Source organism: Lynx rufus, unplaced genomic scaffold, assembly GCF_022079265.1.
Source record: "Lynx rufus isolate CCGP_SWC_20201006 ecotype Redwood Valley unplaced genomic scaffold, mLynRuf1.p SCAF_4, whole genome shotgun sequence".
In the NCBI taxonomy this organism is placed as follows: domain Eukaryota; kingdom Metazoa; phylum Chordata; class Mammalia; order Carnivora; family Felidae; genus Lynx; species Lynx rufus.
Genome location: NW_025814856.1, coordinates 139431549 through 139455598, shown reverse-complemented (window position 1 = coordinate 139455598; position 24050 = coordinate 139431549). Strand labels below are relative to the sequence as shown.

The 24050-nt window shown below is 37.3% G+C and overlaps 1 protein-coding gene across 1 annotated transcript in view; it reads right to left on the bottom strand.

The window, feature by feature from the left end:
- The window catches only part of CPED1 (cadherin like and PC-esterase domain containing 1), a 270984-nt gene that overhangs the window by 150724 nt on the left and 96210 nt on the right, over nucleotides 1–24050 (bottom strand). Inside the window, exons 5-6 of the mRNA XM_047097404.1 lie at nucleotides 23383–23515; nucleotides 21887–22055 (exon numbers count right to left, since the gene is read on the bottom strand). Of these exons, the coding sequence (XP_046953360.1) occupies nucleotides 21887–22055; nucleotides 23383–23515 (302 nt within the window). The remainder of the gene's footprint in view (nucleotides 1–21886; nucleotides 22056–23382; nucleotides 23516–24050) is intronic.

Here is a 24050-nt window from a genome sequence, read left to right as displayed (position 1 = left end):
TATGTTATAAATCTTATTAATGAATCTCTGAAATAAAAAAATAAAATTGTCACGAAAATGCATCTCTTAGATGGATATAATTTCATGAAATTTTTTTTATTCAATGAAAACACATATCCATTAAGAGAATATTACTTATGACTAGAGTGATAAGGGTTTGGCATCAGTATTAATATTACTTTTTTTTTTTTTCAACGTTTATTTATTTTTGGGACAGAGAGAGACAGAGCATGAACGGGGGAGGGGCAGAGAGAGAGGGAGACACAGAATCGGAAACAGGCTCCAGGCTCTGAGCCATCAGCCCAGAGCCCGACGCGGGGCTCGAACTCCCGGACCGCGAGATCGTGACCTGGCTGAAGTCGGACGCTTAACCGACTGCGCCACCCAGGCGCCCCAGTATTAATATTACTTTTAATGTAAGCACGGAGAAAGCTTGTCCGCAGAAATATATATGTATGAAATGTATGGATGGAAGGGCGTGTGTGTGTGTGTGTGTGTGTGTGTGTGTGTGGAGAGAGAGAGAGAGAGAGAGAGAGAGAGACATGGGAAATGGAAGAGTTTAGTTACAGCAACATGACTTAATTCCTTGAACTCCTTCCAAAGTACATGGGAAAAAACGCCACGTAGCGATTTATCATGAAATACTTAATTTTGTTAAAAACTGAAAACAATCTGAGTTGTGCAGGATTTGTTACACAGTATTATATAGTGTTTGTTATGTAATTACTATTGGCATCCTTCACTTTCTCAAGTTTTGTTTCAGGGGAGTTGTTTTGTTTTGTTGTTTTGTTTTGCAGAATTTTTTCGCCATGAGCCAATCATCACCATAATATTAAGGAGAGGTGAAAGTTAGTTCTTTTTTTTTTTTTTTTTTTTTTTGAGGAGCAGAAGAGTGTCTGTGAAAGAGACGGGGAAAGAAGATTCTCTTGAAACCATCCATGTGCCTGCAAAGCCCCTGGAGAGGCTTTATGGATCCCCAGAAACACAGGACACCCTGCTTGAGGATCACAGCTCTGGAAGTGTCTGGCCCTCAGGAGCACATCCACCACTCATCGGGGGGCTGCAGTGCCAGAGAAGCACCAGTGAGCAGTCTGGACCCAAGGAAAAACTCTCCTTCGTGTTTTAAAGGGATACGATTTAGAGGGAAAATCAGACATTTGCAACAGAATAAAAAGAAGAAAAACGATTTGAGAAAGGGAGAAAAAAAGACTAAATTATGAACCCAAGTACTGGTGCAATTTTTCATTTAGTGCACGTGTGATATTTCAATATAATTCTATGTTGCATTTAATAATCGTTCACCTTAGCCAAGCTGACACCACGTGCCAGACACTGTGCATTTCTCATGCACTTTTTTGTTAATATTCATAACAATGCGATGAGGTTGACACTCATTTTCCCCATTTTACAGACGAAGAAACTGACGGACGCGAACACAAGTAATTTGCCTAAGGTTACATAGCCAAGAAGTCACCCATAAGGGTGTTAAAACTAGTCTGCTTCATTGCAAAGCCACAGCATTACCTCTGTCATTGTGGTTTTGATTATACTAGATTTAGAAATGTGGATGGACCCTGAAATACAGAAGAATGAATCATCTGTGTTTTTACTTTCATGGAAAATGTGTTTGAAACTGTCAGAATTCTCAAGCACATGACCTTACATCCACACATCTAAAATACCAATTCAATAACTCGAGCATTTATGTAGCCTAATCACCTTTTGGGAAAATTAAGAATATTTCTTTGTAACTTAAATTGCCTGGATCGAGAGCAAATTTTGTGTTAAGTTAAATGATTTAAGAACATAAATATTCTCATTATTTGTTTTAGCTCATTGAAAATTGGCTTGCTTTAGGGTTTACCATGGAAAAACTGAATTAATTAGCTGAATCTAAATTAGGATAGTTTTACTCATTCTCTGGAATTAGATCAAAACTCCAATATTTAAATAAGTTTCATGCTTCCCGTGACATGAATAATTTTATTCATTTGTACTTCTTAACAACCCTAAGCTTTAAAGCATACATTAAACTTGGAAACTCAGAAGATTCAATGTGATTTAATCAGTTTCATAGTTGGAAATTTTAAATTCTCCCACACGTATATCAGAGAATTGATCAGAAGCAAGGTGCAGAAATACAAAAGGCTGTGAATAGCATAAAATTTAATTATTTACTTTGAATGGTAGAACCCTGATTGCATTATATTCAACCTTCTCAGAGAACTGGCAGGTTATTTTTATTGCCCCTTCTGGAATCTCTCAGTGGGATATAAAGGAGCAGAGAGATTGAACAGTAAAGAGCAAAAGTTAAAGTTGTAAAAATTTTATCATTGGATTTTGTATGTATATGTCTACTAATTTTCTTTATGTGAATGCCATTGTTCAGGTAGGTCACAACTCTTTCCATTAAAGTTAAAACACAGGCCTTCTTTCAACCTTCAGTAAAATAAGGTCTGACAGTTGTTTGGAAAACCTTCCATCTTTTATTAATTGTCTTGAGTAGAAAATGACATTGAAATCAGGTAACAGGAAATATTTGTAACAGGCAGTACAAAAATTTGCAAACAAGGATGCATTTGGTCATTTGGTAGAAAGATACCCATCTCATATCTATAAATACTCTCGGAAGAGTAAGAAAGTAAAAGGCAAAATATTTTTCATTTATGTTCTGGATATTTTATGCAGCGTATCTGTTTTAGTTCTTATCAAGTTTCATGGTCAATCACAAAAAAAAGGAAATGTATTCATTATAAAAATAATGAGTTCTGGTTGTACAATAAAGAAAATGATAGACCAATTTGCCCTAATGTATGAGAGCTGGAGTGTTAAAGTCTGTTGAATCCATAGATTTACTACAATCCTCCACTATTTTCTTACACTTCTCTTATATCAGGTACCTTATACATCTCTCTTAGCAGTGTTCAAACAAAACTCCTTCTTTTACATGGGATATTTTAAATGAACATTTAAATATTATGCACAATTTAAAAGTTCATGATTTAGTACTCTAATTAAATATACTGCTATCTAGCCCAAATCAATGTCTTCTCACTGGGGTCCAACTACTGACTTTTGATTTCTCTGCCCCCAACCTCTTTCTCTTTCATTGCTGCCGGAGTCATTTTTATGAAGCACAGTTCAGGACTTCAAGGACAGAAGTCCCAATGTTCACAGAAGGAGGCGATATAATAAACAATAGAGGCCCTTTTATCTTTTTTGCTACAAAGGGATAGCAATTTTTATAGGAGTATTCAAAAGAAAAAGCAATGCATGAAAATTTTAAACATCTTATTTTAATTTAAAAAAACATAAATGTTATTCCTTTGTCAACTTTGTAACACACAGCCAAAGTATTTTATTTGCATGAAGGTGAACTAATTGGAATTGTTACTCATCTACTTTATGGAAACCTCACCCATAATGCATTGGTTATAGCCACAATTATGTAAGAACATAAAGACACTTGCAAAGAAATCTCAGGGCAGACAGAATACTAGGTTTCACAATTCTCCCTGACCCCACAAAAGCTGTTACACCACATAGAATTCACCTGCAATGTTTCCAAGAAATTTTCCCAGATAGATTCCTTTATAAACATTCCTTTGCTTTTATAGAACTAAGTCTATCTCTTTTTGCACCGATAGTTCATCAGTGCATGATGAGGTAAGCATACAAATGCTTGCCTCAGACACTGAGTTCTCGGGTTCAGCAGTCAATATGCTTTATGGAGGGCATAAAGAGCATTGCTTAAAACTACAAGTAGTTAAGTGGGAATTAAGAGAGATTTTATTCACTGAAGATCTGAGTCCTAATCCTAATCACGTTTGTTAGTTCTGTCATCTCTTTAAATCATGAATCTTGATTTCCTTATCTATAGAATGGATATAAACATATCTCCCTATCCCTAAGGATTCTTAAAAATATCAAATGAGATCATATATGAGAATATATTCAGAAATGATCCCACTGTCATTTTACATTTTACAGTGCATGAAATCCCAGCTCTTCCAGATCTGACTCTAACATACCTTTGCTGGTTTCCCCTACTCCACAAACCCGATGTCTTTTTCCCTTTCTTTGTCTCCAACCCTCCCACTGTAGGCTACCCTAGGATTTTTCCCACCCTGAAATATATACACATTCTAGCCAAATAAATAAGGCAGCTCATACTTCTGAGACTATAACCTATGTTCCTATGCTTCATGATGTCTGTCCAAAGAAAATGCAAATATCCCTTCTCCATTTCTAAAGACACACTACTCATTTTTCCAAGCTCAGCTAAAATGCCACCTATTTTATGAAACCTACCTCACTTTCCTACAGCTGAGTAATTTTCTCCTCCTCTCCTACTGTCCCAGCAACTCAGCCATTTATTGCACTCCGCTCGGTATTAAAGTTATTTATAAATGTCTTTCTCCCTCCCTCTCCCCAACTGGAGGGTTCCCTGAAAGCAACAACCAACATTTCTCTTTTGAGTCCTTCTCCACATTGCCCAGCACACAGGTATCCTTTAAACAACTGTGGAATATAAGTGAGCTGAATTGAGTATGAACAATTATTAAATAGTCAACACTGCTTCTCCTTTGAGTTGTTTTTGACTCCATGATTAAACATGAAAATATAACATATACAATGAGATACAAATTAAACACATTGATTCCCCACCAATTTTTTTATGGGGAGAGATATTGTTTTTCCATGTTACTCGATGAGGAACACACAACTATTAGAAGCTTCGTTCTCATCAAGGAGTAGAGAAGTCATCGGATTAAATACTCTTCCCTTTCTCTCTTTTGCTGTCTTCTGTCCCTAATTTTTTTTAAAAAGTTTATTTACTTATTTTGGGGGGGAAGGTGGAGTGAGCAGGGGAGGGGCAGAGAGAGAGAGAGAGAGAGAGGGAGAGAGAATCCCAAGCAGGCTCTGCACTGACAGTACAGAGCCCGACGCGGGACTCAAACTCATAAACCGCAAGAGCTAAAATCAAGAGTCAGACACTTAACCAACTGAGCCACCCAGGTGCCCCTCTCCTGCCCCTAATTTAAAAACTTCCTTGTTCTCTAGTCTAAAGAAATCCCATCCCATGAAACCTACTGACAATCTGCTCCAATGTGAAAATCTTTCTTTACAGTGGTGTGGCAATTTGGAAAAACTGGCCACAAATTCTTCCAACCTCTGTATTCAACCCCTCCACCACACCTCCTCCCATTCAGAGGTGGAATCTCTTTCCTCATTTCTTGAGTCTTGGTTTAGCCCTGTGAAGCTCTTTTGTCAATGAAACATCAGTAAATGCAATGCAAACTGTTTTAATTTCCTGAGGCTACTGTAATAAATTACTTCAAACCTGGTGATTTAAAACAGTAGAAATTTATTATCTCATGGCTATGGAGGCCAAAAGTCTAAAATCAAGGTGTTAGCAGAGCCACATTCCTTCTTAGGGATCTGGAGGACAATGCATCCCTTGTTCCTTCCCTTCTGGTGGCTGTAGGCTTTCCTTGGCCTGACGGTGTATAACTATAATCTTTGCTCCATTTTCACATGACTCTCTCCTCTTCTGCCTGTACCAAATATCCTTTTGCCTTTCTCATATAAGGACACATGTCATTGGATTTAAGGCTCACTTGGATAATCCAGGATGATCTCATTCTGAAATCCTTAACTTAATTATATCTGCCAAGAACCTTTTTTCCAAATCAGGTCACATTCACGGGTTCTTGGGGTTAGGACATAGATATATCTTTCGGGGAGCAACGCTTCAGCCCACTACACAAACAAAAGCTTGAAGAGAACTTGGCCTTCGGGGCTTGCTCACTGGCTATTCTTGGGGACCCTGACACTCCCACCATATGAAAGAACACTGGGTAGCCTGGTGATGAGAAACACATGGCCACGTCATCTCCATGATCCTAGCTAATGCCAGGCCAACAGCCAGGCATGTGAGTGAGACCAAGCTAGACCATCCAGCCTCAACCGAGCCACAGAAATCGGCAGGGCTTGCCCAGCTAACCAAACAGGATAAGGAGAATAATAAATAAATATTTGTCATTTGAAGTCACTAAGTTTGGGGGTGATTTATTATGGTGCAAAAGCTAACTACTTAAATTTGCTTTTTTGCTTGTTTATTTGTTCACACTGTGTCTTACTTTCCTCTCATTTTGGCATGGATTCTGCATCCCTCCTAAATCTCCCACATGAGAAAGAAGGGGATCTAAGAACTTCATGTTGTTTTATATTCAGTGCTTAGAGTGTAGTGTAATGCCTGCTGCTTCTGGTTTGGCTTCTCCACTTCAAATGCCTCCAACTTCACTCTGACTTCCATCCCCAACACTGAATAAATTTCACCCTTTCGGCGGACAGATTCCTAAGCCTTCTCTTCTCACCTTCTTGCCTGAATATACCAGAGCTGACAACCCTGTGAACCTCAAGGGCATCATTTGAGGATTCTACTTATGATTTGAGGCCCCATCTATTTGAAAATAACCCTTGAACCTATGGTGTCGAGAGCAGGCACTTCTGCCCAGGCTGTTTTTACAATGATGGGAATCTGGACACAGGGGACGTGCCTTGTCACATTAGGAAGTGCAAGCAACAAGGGATAGGATACCTCTGTTGGAAATAGCAGGAGGGAGAAGGGAATGGGGAGAAAAAAAACAAGAGGAGGAAGTGAATGAGTAAAGAAACACCAAATTCCCAAGGCGAGAATTTTTCTGCGTAGGGCCCTCAGGCAGGGTATGGAGCCAAGGAGACCTAAGAACCAGGCAGATGGGTGGAACCCCCACATGGGTAAGCAGCTGTGAGATCAGGATCCCATCTCCCTCTCCACTTCCTCACACTTCCTCACTCCTCCATCCTTTCCATCTGATCTAGCTCAGGAAATGACACCACCATTCAAATATTGCCTACAGCGTGATCTTTGAGCCATCTCTATCCTCTTTCTCAACTCATCACCAACGTTTGTTTCTACCTCGAACAGGTAGAGACTTCTCTCCTTCTGTAGACCACAATCTCACCAACTAGTCCAAGTCACCAAGCTTTTTACTCTGACACCCAAATAGCCTTGCAATTGATTTCTCCACCTGTGCTCATAATCCTCTTCAATGTGATCTCCACGCAGCAGCAGAGCGGGCTTGAAAAGGTAAATGAGAGTATGACATTCCCCTGCTCACCATTTTTCAGTGGCATCCCTTTGCCCCTAGGAAAAAAGTTCAAATTCTTTACTTTGCCTATAAGTGTTGCATGATTTGGCTCTTACCTTTCTCTCCTACCTCCTCACTACCACTCTTCTTTTGTTCAACATAACACACTTTCAGTGCCTGTGATGTTCTGTGCATGTGCCAAGATCTTCCTATCTCAAGACATGGAATTCTCCACTTGCCAGCAACGTTTCATCACCAGTTCTTCAAATGCCACTTGGTCTTTTTAAAAAAAATTTTTTTTAGCACTTATTTATTTTTGAGAGACAGAGAGAAACAAGGACAAGCAGGAGAGGGGCAGAGAGAGAAGGAGACACAGAATCCAAAGCAGTCTTTAGGCTCTGAGCTGTCAGCACAGAGCACAATGCAGGGCTCAAACCTACGAACCATGAGATCGTGACCTGAGCCAAAGTCGGACGCTTCACTGACTTAGTCTTATCAATGAATTACAGCCCAAATGTCACCTAGTCAGGGAAATCTTTCTACCATTCTCAAAGTGGGTAAACCAGTTACTGTGTACGCATCACTCTTACTCATTTCATTCTTAGCTACATTAAAAATCCATCATTATCTATATTTGTTCATATGTGTATAACTAGTTCTTTATCTGTATTTCATCTACCATTCCATACAAGGATAAACTCCATGAAAGCAGGAACTTTGTCTTGGTTATTACTATATCAATGAAGCTTAATTAACACAATGTCTAGCATATGAGAAGTCCCCGGTAAATATTAGTAGAAGACATGAAAAACCTCATTTAACTCATTGGAAGATGTTCCTATTTTATAGATAGAGAAAGTGGTTTGGAAAGACTGAAAGACTTGCCTGATGTCATACAGTTGGTACAAGAACGCTGTTAGTGAACATTCATTCCCAGGCCCCTAGAGGTCATCATGCCTTGGGATTTTCTTTTTAGTCCTATAGATCCAGCACTATAGATCCAGTGTTAGTGATTTATGACTTTTTCCTTTAGAGTAAAAGTGCAACCAGATATTTGCTTACCACTCAGATTGAAAAGATGTCATTCTTGTCCTATTCATATTTTGCAATCACATCTCTTTTCATTTTGACAGTCACTCACAGAAAGCATGGAAACGTAATATATTTCCTTAGCGTACTGTTTTTCTTGTGTGACTTTGGAATTTAGAGTAATAATTTCACTCTTTGTCACTTGAGTACATGTTCTTTATGTGGATGATTTGGGTAATCAAGCACATGGGAAAATTCTCGTACCTTTCAAATACGTTCAGGCATAAAATTTCTGGTAGAAATCATTTTGGTACAGTGTTTTTTAAAACAGGGAGTGAAAGCTGTGGTACTCGGAACTATTGGATTCTGGAAGACTAGGCTCCAGGCATGGGGAAGCTGGTTTAGAGAGGAAGTCACACTGTACCTGGATACATAAACATACAGGGACACCTGTGATGTCCTTTCCCATTTGCAGTCCCTTGCTCCAAATTTTAAAGACCTGCTTCATAGAGCTCCTAAGAACGGCTTTCATGAGTATGACAGGGGGACAAGAGGACAAGCTGTTATGAGACTGAGAGGACAGAGTGGTGGGTATGAGGATGCTTCCTATCAGTAAAGAGGGAAGTCAGGGGATGAGTGAATCAGGCTGATGCTCCAGAGAGACAGAACTAACAAAAGCGAGGACATCTACCCGTATAATGTAGTCGATATAGAATGCAGCCTGAGGGGGGCCCCTGGGTGGCTCAGTCGGTTAAGCGGCCGACCTCGGCTCAGGTCATGATCTCGCGGTCCGTGAGTTCGAGCCCCGCATCGGGCTCTGTGCTGACAGCTCAGAGCCTGGAGCCTGTTTCGGATTCTGTGTCTCCCTCTCTCTGACCCTCCCCCATTCATGCTCTGTCTCTCTCTGTCTCAAAAATAAATAAACGTTAAAAAATTAAAAAAAATGCAGCATGAGGTGTGTGTGCACAATTCTGATAAATAATTCATCTTTATCTGTCTTAGTAGCACTCAGAAAAATGGAAGACAAATTTTCAGTTTCACATCACAATATTAGGTCATTTACATAATTCAAAGGAATTTGCATTAACCAACGCTTTGAGGTTCAGGTTGAAATCAAATAGAAGCACACACCAAAGATAATGGTTAATGGAATGCATTTTCAGATACTAAGTCTAAAATGCTAATGCTAACTTTACGGTAATTAAAAAGAACCTATGTATCACAAAATTGGCTTAAATGGAAAAACAATGTCCAATGACTGACAAATGCTGAAAGCATTCCAAGTAATTTTGTGGGGTAGGCAATTCAAATGGCACTGAAAATGTACCATCGTTCAGAATCTCTACTTAGCACTAAGCATGGATTACCAAATCATGTTTTAAAAATAAATGTGTATAATCTGATGAAAGAAAAGGGCCAAAGTGTCTAAGCGTTTTTGTCCTTTTTTCTTTCACTGTTGGACAGCTCAGGCTATTAGTGCAATATCTAAAAAGATCACTTGGGGGCAATACAGTATTCTTGTTTTTCTTCATCTCATAGCCATGCTAGTTTCCTCAGTGACAAAAGACTGCTCTTTCTTTCAAATTTGAAACCACCTTTTAATATATGGGAGGGAAAAGGCTGTATATCATTTTAAACTTACAGTGCATAAATCACATAAGACAAATGCAAGTCAGATTTTCTCCTGAAGGGAGCAAAAGTCTGTCTTCTTTTAGCAGACAAATCAGTTTTACCTAGTTGGCACATTTGGGGATATTTTATATTTACAATTTGTCACTGGCTTTGAGATAGATCTCAAAGAATAAAGGAAATTGTTAATAGAAACGTTTAAAATGGCAGACATGTAATAAGCTTCGAAACGTACTGGTAGAAAATTATTTTGTTTCAATAACCAAAGTAAAAATATAAATATCATCTGTGTTCTCCATTGGGTACATATTTTATAATAAACTTAAGCATGAAAGTCATTAATTGTTTGAGATACTTATTGCTATTGCCTTCTCTGGTATTGCGTCACATTCACAAAACACTTGACAAAGGGGTTATTTTTATATCTGATTATTTTTTCAGCAATTTGATGAGTGGTGTCTCCATTCCAAGCCGTTTCTCTTCCCCTGTCTTCTAAGCACTAGGTATCATGTCAGGCACTAAAGGTTTATTTCCTTTTTAAATAAAAAATAAACATAATCTCTTCGTTCAAGGATTTTAAACATACTTAGGCCAATAAATTTTTCTTCTTTGTTTTTGTTCTCTTGATTCTTTGCTGACTTTATCTGATTTTTTTCTCCCAACATATTTTCCTGTCCTCAGAAGATATTTATCATTACCACAGTGATGGAACACTCAGGTGCGTCTTGTAAAAATATAGGAATCAAGATTTATAAAATCAATTTTAACTCTCTAGGTACCTACACAGAAGTGGAAAAATTCAGGAAGATTGCAGGGAGTTTTGCCTTAACTCACGGGTCCATTAACCAAAGCTCCATCTTACCATTCTTTATTGATGGAGAGTAATAAGGGAGGGGGATTACAGTTGCGCTGTCTTTGAACATCTTTCTGGCTTTGCCAGTTCATCTATTAAGGAAGTAATGAGAAACTCAAAAATTGAAATTAAGAGGGTGCTGTTCTCTATGGATGCTTAAAGTATTTGAAACATTGCTTATATGCTTTTTCCATGTTCATTTTTTGCTCTAAACATTTGTTTATTTTATAAACTTATGATTGGCGACGTGTAACAAATCAGAGCGACACTTCCCTGCTGGACGAGCCTGCATTAATTGATAAGAGTTTCTATGACGTCCATACGCCATACACTTCCTAGGCTCCAGTTTGGAGAAACAGAAGCTCTTTGCAAGTCCTCCGTTGGACCCCTTCCTCATCCTCGCACAGGTATCCACTAGATGGCGCCAGAGAGAAGCAGGTTTTGAACAAAACCAGTGAAGAGAAGCATAATAGGGAAATACACATCCTAACATCCAAATGCCACTGAGAAACTCCCTTTTCTATCTTTCAACCATTCCGAAGGCATTCATTTACTTCCCCTGATTTCACACTGAAGTAATTATTATATTACATATAATATAATGTATATATAAAATATATATTAATTATGTATATGTATAATTAATTATAATGTAATATAATATAATATATAATGCATAAATACTAGTTAATTTTAATTTGCATAAATTAATTAGTTCACTGAACTAGTTCTGAAAATATATATCTGAATTAACAAAGATGTGATAGGTAAATTCATCATATTCATCTTTTGTTGCAGAACCTACTCTTAAATCTATTTTCCCCAAATGAGAGGTTTTTTGTACGTTACAATTAATGAAGTACCCCATAATAAAAATAATAATGATAGATAACCATTCATTGATAAACATTTTTTGAGTGCCTTCCATGTTTACAGGCATTTTCTGAGGCTCTCAGAATACAGAACGTTGCATGCTGTTCTGAAGCTTATGGTCATGTGTTGAAATGATAATTTTTGATCAAATAAACATGACTATGATTAATGAATAATTATCTTCCTATTTAGGATAATAATTCAGATGCAGTATTAAGAATTAATGAATGTACATAATTACCTGACAAACCTTTTATGCAACAAAGCTGGGAGTGAATGAATGAAATGAATGAGTGAATGAAATTTTTCAAAATAAGAGACAATTTTGCCATCAACAGTACCAATGCAAAATAACAAAATTATTTTAAAATCATGTGCAGTTGCAAAACAACCATTCTTTTTCTAGAGCAATTATAGACCTGAAATAATATGAACACCAAAGTGGGCTGATTAGATATGTTTTTATTTTATAATTGTTATTTGGTTTTTATTATGTCAGCTTTAGCCACATGCTTATTTAATTTTGTGCTTGTTATCAATAATTTTTATTTGTATAAAATCATGCTTTAAGATGACCACCCTGATGCAGTTTTTAAATTTAATCCAAATAAGAGTAGATGAAGTAATACATCAATTCATTTTACAAACTCCTGAGACCAGCCTTTTATTCACATTCTTTCTACAAGCTGACATAAATCTCCGGGGCCTGCAGAAGGGCCAGATGCTCAGTAAAAAAGTCTTTTACAAGGTCAGTTCCACAGTCTGCAGTTTTAGATGTAAAATGAAGATCAGAAGAAGAACACTTCCTAAGGTTGAAAAACCATACTGTAACTTTAACCTGCATCCAGAGACATTACTCATTTTTACCCCGGGGAATATATGAGCAATCTCATCCAACATTATGAAAGGCACTGCATAAATACTGATGACAAATGAGGCTAACTTCATCCCCTGCAACTGTGTGATGTCTCCAAACCTGAGTAAGAGATATATGCATTCTTTAAAAAGGGTCTTTGTAAATAACAACATCCCTGCTTTGCCAGAGTTCGCTCTCCTCTGTGTACATTTGCTGACTGCACGGATGTGAGAGGCAGGGGCAGGCACTGGAGATGGAAGAATGGTCCCCAGAAAGCCCCAGTGGTGGGAGAGCTGGTGATTTAGAGCTGCAGCCTGGGCAGGATGTTGCTTTAACTTGGGTTTCTTTTGGAGATGAGTCTTACAGATAGATACTGACTTAAGAAAAGCCCACATTATCCCATGTTTTCCCCTTTCTATCAGAGTAGCACTGTCCAGAAATTCAAATTATGACATCTGTCCAAGGCATTTGCCAGAAAGCCACTGGAAGACCATTGAAGCATAGATGAGCTAAATTAGACTGGTTAGGGATGAAATAGATTTGGGCATTTCTTCACACAGTTAAAAAATTTTAAATGGTAGTAACTAGACTTATCATGGGGGTCATTTCATAAGGTATAAAAATACTGAATCACTAGGATATTTACCTGAAACTAAGAAGGTACTGTATGTCAATTATACTTCAACTAAAAAGAACATATCATCTCCAAATACAGTTTTACTTCTTAAAAAAATGGTTGAAATGATCCTCAATTGAATTCAATCCAAAACACATTTATCAAGAGCTGATTATATTCAAGGAATTATCTTCATCTAACTTTGACTACCAAATATCAACAAATGAACGTCTTTAAATGTAAGATGGCTGATCAAACAATGAGTTCATTTAAGTTATGTCTCAACTAGACAAAATAAGACTTTTGACAAGTCTTCCTGCTGGAAGTCACAAATCACTGTAGCAATACATTTTCGTCAAAGCAGTCTGTTCTGATCACAGGTATAAAGAATCTCCAGACGTCATAAAGAAGTTACAGATATGAGAGCTTCCTCTCTGCTGGATAACTAGAATGGATAAAGGGATAAATCGTGACTTTTTACTGTAAGAGCCAAATTTAAATTTATGACATTTCTTGCCGTTAATCTATATGACCTGTGCATAAAGACAGCCATGGGCCCATTTGACCAAAATTTACAGTTAGAATGTTCATGTAAGAGTTCCAGTCATGAATTCATGGATAAAACTGGAGGGTTTTGTAATTGAATTGAAAGCATTTTAAGGGAAGAAGTTGTTGAATAAAATATGGCTTAAAATTGGATTTATTATATTCACCAAGAAAATTGACACTGCTTTAGCAGCAACTTATTTTTTTAAGAGAGAAAGAGTGAGCACGTGCAAGTGTGGGGTGGAGGGGGAGGAGGAAGAGACAGAGAGAGAATCTTAAGCAGGCTCCACGCCCAGTGCTGCCCAACGCAGGGGGCTCAGTCTCAGGACCCTGGGATCATGACCTGAGTTGAAATCATGAGTCACACACTCAACTGACTAAGCCACCCAGACCCAGGCACCTCTAAATGCTTGTTTTAAAACGGAATCAAAGGATATAGTAAACAAATGTTACATTTGCTATTGATTTTCTTTCCTGTTTTCTATGTTCCCCTCACTTTTTTTTTGAGAGACAGCGAGCGAGTGAGCAAGAGAGAGAGGAAGTGGGGGATAGGGGCAGAAGGATAGGGAAAGCTAGAATCCTAACAGGCTCATCGCTCAGTGTGGAGCCCGACAAGGAGCTTGATTTCACCACCCGGGGATCACAACCTGAGCCGAAATCCAGAACTGCACGTTCAACCAACTGAGCCACCCAGGGGCCCCTCTTCCCCTCAGTTTTAAATTTGAACATCCTTTGGAAACACTTAACACTTACATTTTAAGTTGTTTTTATTGTATAGAAGGAGATCTTAGAAAAAAATTTACAAAGTATCTATTTTTCATTATTTCTCAAATTTGCATTTCTTGATATTTTTCAAGTCTCCCTAAAGCTTTGGCAGGTAAAATATCTCAGCAGCAAACCTAATTGGAAATAAATGAGCTCATGGTTATAGCTGTTATTACTTTCATACTTCCACTAACTGCCAGAATATTCTATAAGTGGCCACTGATAACCGGTTTAGTAGGTTTGCCTCACTGCACAGTGCATAAATCACGACTGATTTAACTAAGTAATTCAGCCTTTGAGTCAAGGACTCAGTACACACACACACACACACACCCACACCCACACACACACACACACACACAATTGTGTTTCCACAGAATTTAAAGCCAGTAAAACTTTGATGTCACATAGTCAGGCTTCAGAGTGGATCTTGGTCCTGTCTTCCACATTAGCATTGAGAACCGTTTCCGCATATTTTTCACATCTAAAACTATCAGGAGGAAGCAGTTTTGGAGGATGGTCAAGTGATTTAACAGATAAGTAAAATCTATTTGTTTTAGCTGAAGCAACAAGCACTTCACTTGAAGGGTAAATAGACACTCCCTTGTTTTCAGAAATCTAGCCATAGCATCCTGTATAACTTTGACCTCGTAAGGAAGTAATCGCTCTCTGGAACGTTAACCCAGGAAGCTGTACTACCTCCCTGTGAGAGCTGATAACGGTATTGTCCAGAGTAATCAGGCAAGATCTTGAAAAGACAAATTCCAAGGAGAGGATAAAAATGACAAGAACTGCATGCTTTCCAGTGCTACATCTACTGCTTGCCTCTGTCCTGCAAACGCGACAAGGATATGAATAAGAAACAAACTAGTGAATAAAGCATGAAAATCTAAAGAGAACCAAATCACAAAGAGCTTTCTTTTCTCGTGCTTTACCCTCAAGAAATACAGTAGTCTCCCGTTATCCACAGGGGGGGTCTGTTTCAAGACCCCCCGTGGATGCTTGAAACCACGGATACTATTGAACTCTGTATGTACTGGTTTTTTCTTACACATACACACCTAAGATAAAGTTTAATTTATAAATTAGGCACAGTAAGAGATTAACAACAGTAACTAATAATAAAGTAGAACAGTTGTAACAATGGGCTGTATTAAAAGTTATGTGAATGTGATCTCTCTCTCTCTGTCTCTCTCTCTCTCTCTCTCTCTCTCTCAAAATGTCTTCTTGTGCTGTACTCACCTTGCTTCTTGTGATGATGTGAGATGATAAAATGCTTGTGAGGGAGGAGGTGAGGTGAATGACATAGGCACGTGACGTAGGGTTAGGCTACTATTGCCCTTCTGCTGATTCATCAGAAGGAGGATCATCTGCTTCCAGAAGCCTTTGGTGGCGGGGAACAGAAATTGCGAAAAGCAAAATTGCGGGTAAGGGGAGATTACTGTACGTAAAAAGTGTTTTATTTCTACCAGTCATTTCTACTGGGGCTAGGAGAAGTGATGCTTAAATAAAGAAAAAAAAGGGGGGGATACTTCAAAAGGACAAATAATAAAAATCTGTGTGAAGGGGATTGTGCAAGCCGTTTTGAACTGGTCTGTCCAGTGGTGGCAATGGTCAGGATGACTGGAGTGTGGGGAGGGTGGGTGCCAGAGGCTTCTTTGAGGGGACAGAATGGAGGAAAGTATTTTTGTTTTCCTCCTGCCTCTCCCCTGTGATCCCCTGTAAAATCCACCCCAGGACTCAGGCTGCTTAATTCTCGGGTGATTATGTCCTGCTCAGGTGAAGACTTGATGAGAAGTGTGAGATTGTAACACATCTCATATTCACTCCTCCACTCTATTGTCTCTCAAACCTCAAGTCTGATGGATTATAATGGAGAGAAGTGCTTCCTCCCAAGGCTTTATTTACTTCCTAAGGGTTTAGGGAGTAAAATTCTGACCAGAGAAACCACCTGCAAGAGTGGCAGCAGAGAGAATTGATTGAAAGTGGTTTTTGTGACACCTGGAACTCATTCTGTGCCATCTCCTTGGGGACACCTACAGGACTGACCTTCCCCAAAGAGCAGACCCGTTGGAACACAGAGTATCTGCAGGAGCACTTCAGCTCAAAGAACAAAACAGGGACACATGAAAAGTACAGCTACCTCCAGTAGGGGGCAAGCAAAGTAAAAGTAAGGCAACAAAGTAAAAGACACATACATTGCTACTAAAACTAATAATAGACTCAGGACCCTGTGGTGCAATGGATACAACAGTGACTTCTAAAACTAATGGACTAGGAATTTTTAAAAAGCATGATTAATATACTCAAGGAAATAATATATTCAAGGAAGACAGGAGCAAAAGCAAATGTGAAAAAGAAATGATAAAGAATCAAGAGGAAGTAAAATAAGAAATAAATTGGTGTAAGTAAAAATATGCATACTTCTTAAGGGGTTTCTCCACATGAAATGAAGGGGTCAAAATCTGGACAACAGAAGAAAGGAAGAAAAAACAGTGAGCAAAAATTTTTCAAGCAATGATGAAAACACATTTTCCAGAATTAAGGAGTAAAGACTTCAGGCCCAAATTGGAAACACTCAGTAAGGAGAGAAACAAATAAGGGAGGATGTCGTTAAGCAATCTGGAGAGCTAATTCCTATCTTACACGAGTTGTTCCAAAAAAATTGAAAAAGAGTGAAAGTTATCTAGTCCTATTTTATCCAGTAATCTCAACTCTAAACACCAGGTAAGAGAAATATAAGAAAATACAATTATAGGTCCATATCATTTATGAACATAGATATAAAAATCGTAACTAAACAAATCCAACACATTATTGCAAAATAGTCCCAAATAATCACATAGGTTTCATCTCAGTGATGCAAGGAGGTTTTATTAAAAGAAAATCTAGCGATGTAATATACCACAAAAATAAACCTGAGGAGGAAAAAATCATATAATTTTATTAATGCAGGAAAAAGCATTTATAAAGTTCAAAATCGTTTTATGGTGAAGACTCCTAGCTAACTAAAAACAAAAGGGAACTTATTTAACTTTGTAAAGTTTATAAATCCGTCTCTCTCAAAATTACGCTCTAAAAAGGTTTACAAAGGAAATCATGTGATGTCTGGGATTTGTTTCAAAATAAACTGTTGTCTGGGAAGGGGAGTGGAGAGGGTGCAGATGAAACAAAATTATCCATATATTGCAATCGTTGTAACACACTGATGGATACTTTGTGGTTATTTATATTATCCTCCCTACTTTGGCAGGAATTATAAAAATTAAAGACCAAAACCTACTGCAAGCATTTTACTTAATAGAGAAGCTTCAGCTACACTCCTTTTAAGATGAAGAACAATTTGAGAACACTTAACTCTCATTTCTACCCTTAAAGAAAGTACTGGAGGTTCTGACCAAAATTAGTAAAGGGAAAGAAAGAAAAAGATATATAAGAATTAAAAAGGAGATTAAGGAGCAGCTGGGTGGCTCAGTCGGTTAAGTGTCCGACTTCAGTTTAGGTTATGATCTCGAGGTTTGTGAGTTTGAGCCCTGCATCTGGCTCTGTGCTGACAGCTCAGAGATTGGAGCCTGCTTCGGATTCTGTGTGTCCCTCTGTTTCTGGCCCTCCCTTTCTCACACTCTGTCTCCCTCTCAAAAATAAACCTTAAAAAAATTATTTTTTAAAAAGGAAATTAACATGACTTTATTTGCAGATAAAATAATCATCTGCCTTAAAAACTCAAACCTAATGATACTGATGATAAAATTATTGACACAAGTTTACCAAATACAAGTTCAACTTCAAAAATAGTATTTCTCTATCCTAGCAATAACCAACTACACAATACAATGTCAAAAAGCATATTAACAAATATTCTAAGGAATCTAGAAATAAACATAAGAACATACAAGATCTTTCTAGAGAAAATATTTTAAACTCTAATAAAGGAAAAACAAAATGATCTGACTCAAGAGACAATATTACAAATATAATAATATTATTATTATTATTCAAAAATTAATCTATAAATTTTATGTGATTATATATTGAAATTACTGGAGGATCTTAAAAATATACTTGAATGCTAAAATATTTATGAGGAAATAAATGTCTATACCATAGTTAATTTGATTTTGAAAAGAAAAAGTAGAAGGAGCAACCTCCCTGCCAGGTGTTAAGATGTATGTACACTGTCAAAATAATAAAACAAGTGGGCCAACTGGAACAGAACAGAGAGCTCAGAGGCAGCTCCATATACAAACAGGAACTTATACAATAAAAGTGATATTATAGTTATGGGAAATGATGAGTTTTTAGCCCATGAAAATTGATTATATAGAAAAAAATTCTGGATCAAAGGTGACCTCTAGTTGAATAAAATATTTGTATGTCCTGGAAAAATTATACAGGTAATAGAAGAAAATGAAGAAGCCCACCCCTGTGACTTAAAGATAAGAAACAACTTCTGGAACTAAATCTCCAAAGCAGAAATTATAGGGAAAGTTTAATTTGATGAATCAATTGAAGATTTCTGATCAACAAAGGATACCAAGGATAAAGTTAACCAATGACAAATTGAGCCATTTGCGAGAGTAAGATACTACTTTTCACCTGTTGCAAGCTGGAAAGGTTAAGTGTTGGGCAGGTTGTCGGGACATGGAAAGACTGATAATGGCACAGGAACTGGCACAGGCGTTCTGGAGGGTAAGCTGGCATTATTGAATTCTATCAAATGAACCCATAGCTGACGACCTAGCAAGTCCAATGATAGGTATATGTTTTCCAGAACAAATAGATTCAGGTTCATTAAGAGTCTAATACAAGAATTTGTATATTTGCGGCACTATTTGGATTAGCCGAGAGTTGGAACAATCAAGGTGTCTCTCACTGGAACGCTGGTTAAGTGAAGTGTAACGCAATACATCATGGAATACAGTTAATCAGTGCAAAGTAACACAGGAGGTGGACACATAACAACGTGGGTGTTTCCTTCCCGAAAATATGTAGTGCTTCACATAAAAAAGTTAGAAGAAAAAAATCTCTAATACAATACAATTTACGTAAATTAAAAGCACATATATGCATAACAAAACAAAACCGCATTTTTACAATAACCTAAACAAAAAGATACACATTAAATCATTGTACTGCTGCCCCAAGGAATTGCAGGGGGAATAGAGATGAAATGGATTATATAAATAGATGTGGGAGTCTTGCACCGATAGCTAATGGCAAATTCTACAAGAACAGGGATTTTGGACTGGGCTCCGTAAACATTTGTTGAATGCGTGAATGTGACACGAATTTAGTGATATGATTCTTTTATCTCTCAGTACCTGACTTCCAAAAATTAGGTTGCATCATATGAAACTGCAATTTTTTGTAAGTCAAGAATGGCCACATGCTAGCAATTTCATATAATTCAACCTAATATAAACAGAAATCTGAAAATAATTAAAGGTACTTAGGTAAAAATAAATAGCCACTGTGAAGACTGGTAGGAGATAACGCGAAAGACAAACGAAATTTGATGCTACTTTTTTTTTTTTATTTTTTTTTTCAACGTTTATTTATTTTTTTGGGACAGAGAGAGACGGAGCATGAACGGGGGAAGGGCAGAGAGACAGGGAGACACAGAATCGGAAACAGGCTCCAGGCTCTGAGCCATCAGCCCAGAGCCTGACGCGGGGCTCGAACTCGCGGACCGTGAGATCGTGACCTGGCTGACATCGGACGCTTAACCGACTGCGCCACCCAGGCGCCCCTGATGCTACTTTTTCATAATTAACTAAAAAACACCTATGTTGATATAGTTACGATAATTGTTCTTTAAGTAAAGTATCTTATGACTTAAGTCATCAACACTATTTCCCTAAAATGTCAGCCATCTATTTTACTAAGGAATATAGCATTTGCACCTTTTATCATGCTGATCCTTTTTTTTATGTGACAATATTTAAATGAGCCATTTAAAAATTTTTCACCATTGGAAGATTTTCCAGAATTTACAATGTAGTTTATATAAGATAAATTCTGAAAAAAATCAGGTTCAGTTACTTCTGACTCTCTTGAAGCTATGAAAGGCATTGCACATTCTTTTTAAAAACAACAACAACATTTTATTATGATTGAGATACAAAAAGCTGTACCTATTTAACATATTCAATCTGATGAGTTTGGAGATAACTACACCCATGAATCCATCCTCACAATCAAGCCATAACATATCTATCCCATCCAAATTTTACCTCCCACCCATGTGTATGTATGTATGTGTGTACGTACCTATATATTATGTATTATTTAGCGATAAGGACACTTAACATAAGATCTACTCTTAGCAAATCTTATTAACTGCAGGCATTATGCTATACGTGGAACTCTAGGTCATACTGATCTTGCATAACTGAAACTTTGTACCAGCTGACTAACATTTTCTCATCTCCCCTTTTCCCCCCACCCCTGGTAACTACCATCCTATTTTCTCTCTGCTTTTGTGAGTTTGGCAATTTTATTTCTATTTTTTATAATGTTTATTTATTTTTGAGAGAGAGAGAGAAAGAAAGAGCATAAGCAGAGGAAGGATGGGGGGTGGGGCGGGGGGCAGGGAGAGAATCCCAAGCAGGCTCCACTCTGTTAGCACAGAGCTGGACGCGAGGCTCAGTCTCACAAACCGTGAGATTATGACCTGAGCTGAAATAAAGAGTTGGATGCTTAGACGACTGAGCCACCCAGGTGCCCCGTGTTTGCAAAGTTAGATTGTTATATAAGTAGGATCATGTAGTATTTGTTCTTTGAAGGAATTTTTGATTTTACAGAAATAATTGTTCAGAGGACAGGTAAGAGAAAACAGGAAGAAATTGAAAGAACATACAAACCAAAGCACTTGAGTGTTCTTTCAATTTCTTCCTATTTCCTCTTACCTGTCCTCTGAATGATTATTTCTGTAAAGTTGGAAACTTCTTAAAATTTTCTTAAAAAAACTTCTTAAAAAAACTTCTTAAACCAATATGTTGTCGCTAGACCTTATTTTCAACTGAGGCAACCTGAGTTACCTTTTATAACTAAATTTTTGGGGAGTTATTATTAAGTGCTTCCCAGAAAACTTTCTCATCATGCTTTATATCATGACTTACTATCTTAGGCACACTTGAGAGCTTTGTTTTTCACTTAGGAAATATTCCATATTGACTACTGTGACAAAATAGGTATTTTGCTTCCTAAGAATGAAGAAAAAAACATAAGGGAAAAGTAATATTTTCATTTGTTGCAATGAGTATATTTTTCTTAAATAAGTGGAAAGTCAAGAAAACAGAATACAGCTGAGAATTAGCTTTGTAATGGGTCAAAGAATTGAACTAAAAAGATGAATTGAGAAAACAAGATGTAACTTTTGTGATCCCTAGTGAATTAAGCTGCTTCCAGTTCATTTTTGAGCCTGCACCTATTAAATGAAAATCTCCACTTGCAGCAATAAAATGATGCAATCTTTGTTCAATGGGATTTGATAATCATAAAGGTCAGAGAAAGGCAGTTCAACTCACTTTACTTATCTTTAATATACTTTGAATGAAATAACAGCTTCGATGGAATTTTACCTTGACAGTGAAGCGTTTTTTCTTTGGTGGATTCCAAACCGCGCCGGTTGAATGAATGAATGCACGCAAAGGGCTTAAAGATGTCACCAACACATATGCTTTAAGAATCACAGACAGTTCTTCAGCTCTAAAGATTGTTTCATGTGGAGCAAGGACTGTTGTTTGATTCCTAAAAAATAAAACAGCATAGCTAATGCTCCATAACTTAGGGTATGTAATTTGTAAATTACCTCGAAGCTTTGTACACTCATCTATCCTTTGTTGGACCTCAGCCTTCCATGTGTGGGTTTCCTTCAGCAATCCCACTGCTCATTAGCATCACTACAGGTACACATACAGGTACAGAGAGAGAGAGGAGATCAAACTGATAAGAGTTCTCCACTCTGGTAGATTTAATTAAAATAATTTTTTTTTGAAAGAAAGGTAGGAAAATATCTGAAATGAGGTTTAAAGATTTCAAAGATGTACATTGGTCATGTATGTACCATCACTACAAAAGTGATACAAATTATAGTGTAGGGAACAGTGAAACCTGACATTTTCCAGTCCTGCCCTCGATTGCCTTTGCTCTACCTTCTCCTTGACAAGAGATACTATTATATTTCTCAGTAGTAGACAGGTCACCAAAATATGCCAACATACATTCCCCACTAGTTTGATTCTACCCAATAACCATCACCACAGATAATTCTGGATTAATTTAAAGCACAGAGCATGAAGTAAACACTTCAGTCTACAAAGGAAAATTAACACTAATACTTTGTGATGAAACAAATATACTTTCATCATAAAAGATACCAAAATGTTTAACTATTTGCTTTTTGCGTGATGTTTCTATGTTTCATATCTAAGTTTAATCAATGAACAGACTATGCTATTTCAACCTTTGAAGTCTTAGGTAAACAGAGGTGCATATGATTCTTCAATAAATACTGTTAACTGTGGAAATATTACCTAATAATTATAAAATTAGATGAGGTAAACTATTCTGTCTCTTGGATAAGACAATGAAAATCTCTTAATTTTTCACTATAATCTATCTACATTGAAAAATCATTTTCCTGGAGGAAACTTAAATAACTTGGTACCCTGCAGTTGCTTTCTTAGATCATAAGGGCCATAAAAAATATATTAACTAGAAAAAAAATCATTCAGCCATACTCATAGACCAGGGCAATGTCATTTGAGTACAAAATGGAAGTTAAAATTTTATAGTTTCACATTGTCAAGGTTTCAAATTCAATTTCTATTAATGTAACTTCCCAGATAAGAGTCCTATTTACCCAAATGTTTATTTTTTGGCAGGAGAGGTTTGAATTAGTCTAGGAGAAAATCAATGATGGTGTTCTTTATTAAGAAGAGATAGCTGAAATTTTATGTAATAGAACCTAATCATTCAAACATGTAATACCCCCTAGATATCTTCAGGAGTTTTCTCTTGTTAGCTGTCTCCAAAAACGCATGCTGGATAGAACAATTCAAAATGATTAGCTTACAGCTGTTCACGTTGCCAGTCCCATGGTTTCCACATATGTGGCTTCACTGTTTTTAAAAGGTCACTCAGAGTACTCTGCTTTAACTGTATGCTCTGATCCAGACACACAGAGGGGCTCACCACAAGTCGCAATTCTGAAAAAATCCAAAAGAGCACAAAACAGTCATTTTATCATTTCTTTTTGAAATTGCTTCCAAAATAGTGTTTGCTGTGTTCAAATACAGGGCCCATGGGAAATATGCAACCAATTTTTTCTCCATTCTTAATCAAAGTTAGATTCATTAAATCATGGATGTTTAGAAAAGCCTTTGTTTTGTAGTTTATTGTCTTACAACAAAACAGGAAAACAATTGTAATAATTGATTTCAAATGTTCTTGCTCAGAAGGGAGGTAGATATGATGTCTCCAACTGACCTCACTGAGCAGATCTATTCTCCCCACATGTTAGAGATGCACTCTTAATATGGGGAAGATGGCTGCAGGGGCAGCCTCTGTTTGTGAGGAGAATATTACATGGCTGACTTGAGTAGATTTCCTGGCAGTGCAGTCCGTCATGTGCTAGAGTCTGTCATGCTTCATGATATTGGTAAAGTCAACAATAGTGCTTTATTATTTTATAAAATATTATTTAATAGTTTTTTGAAGTATATAAAACTGAAGACCAACAAT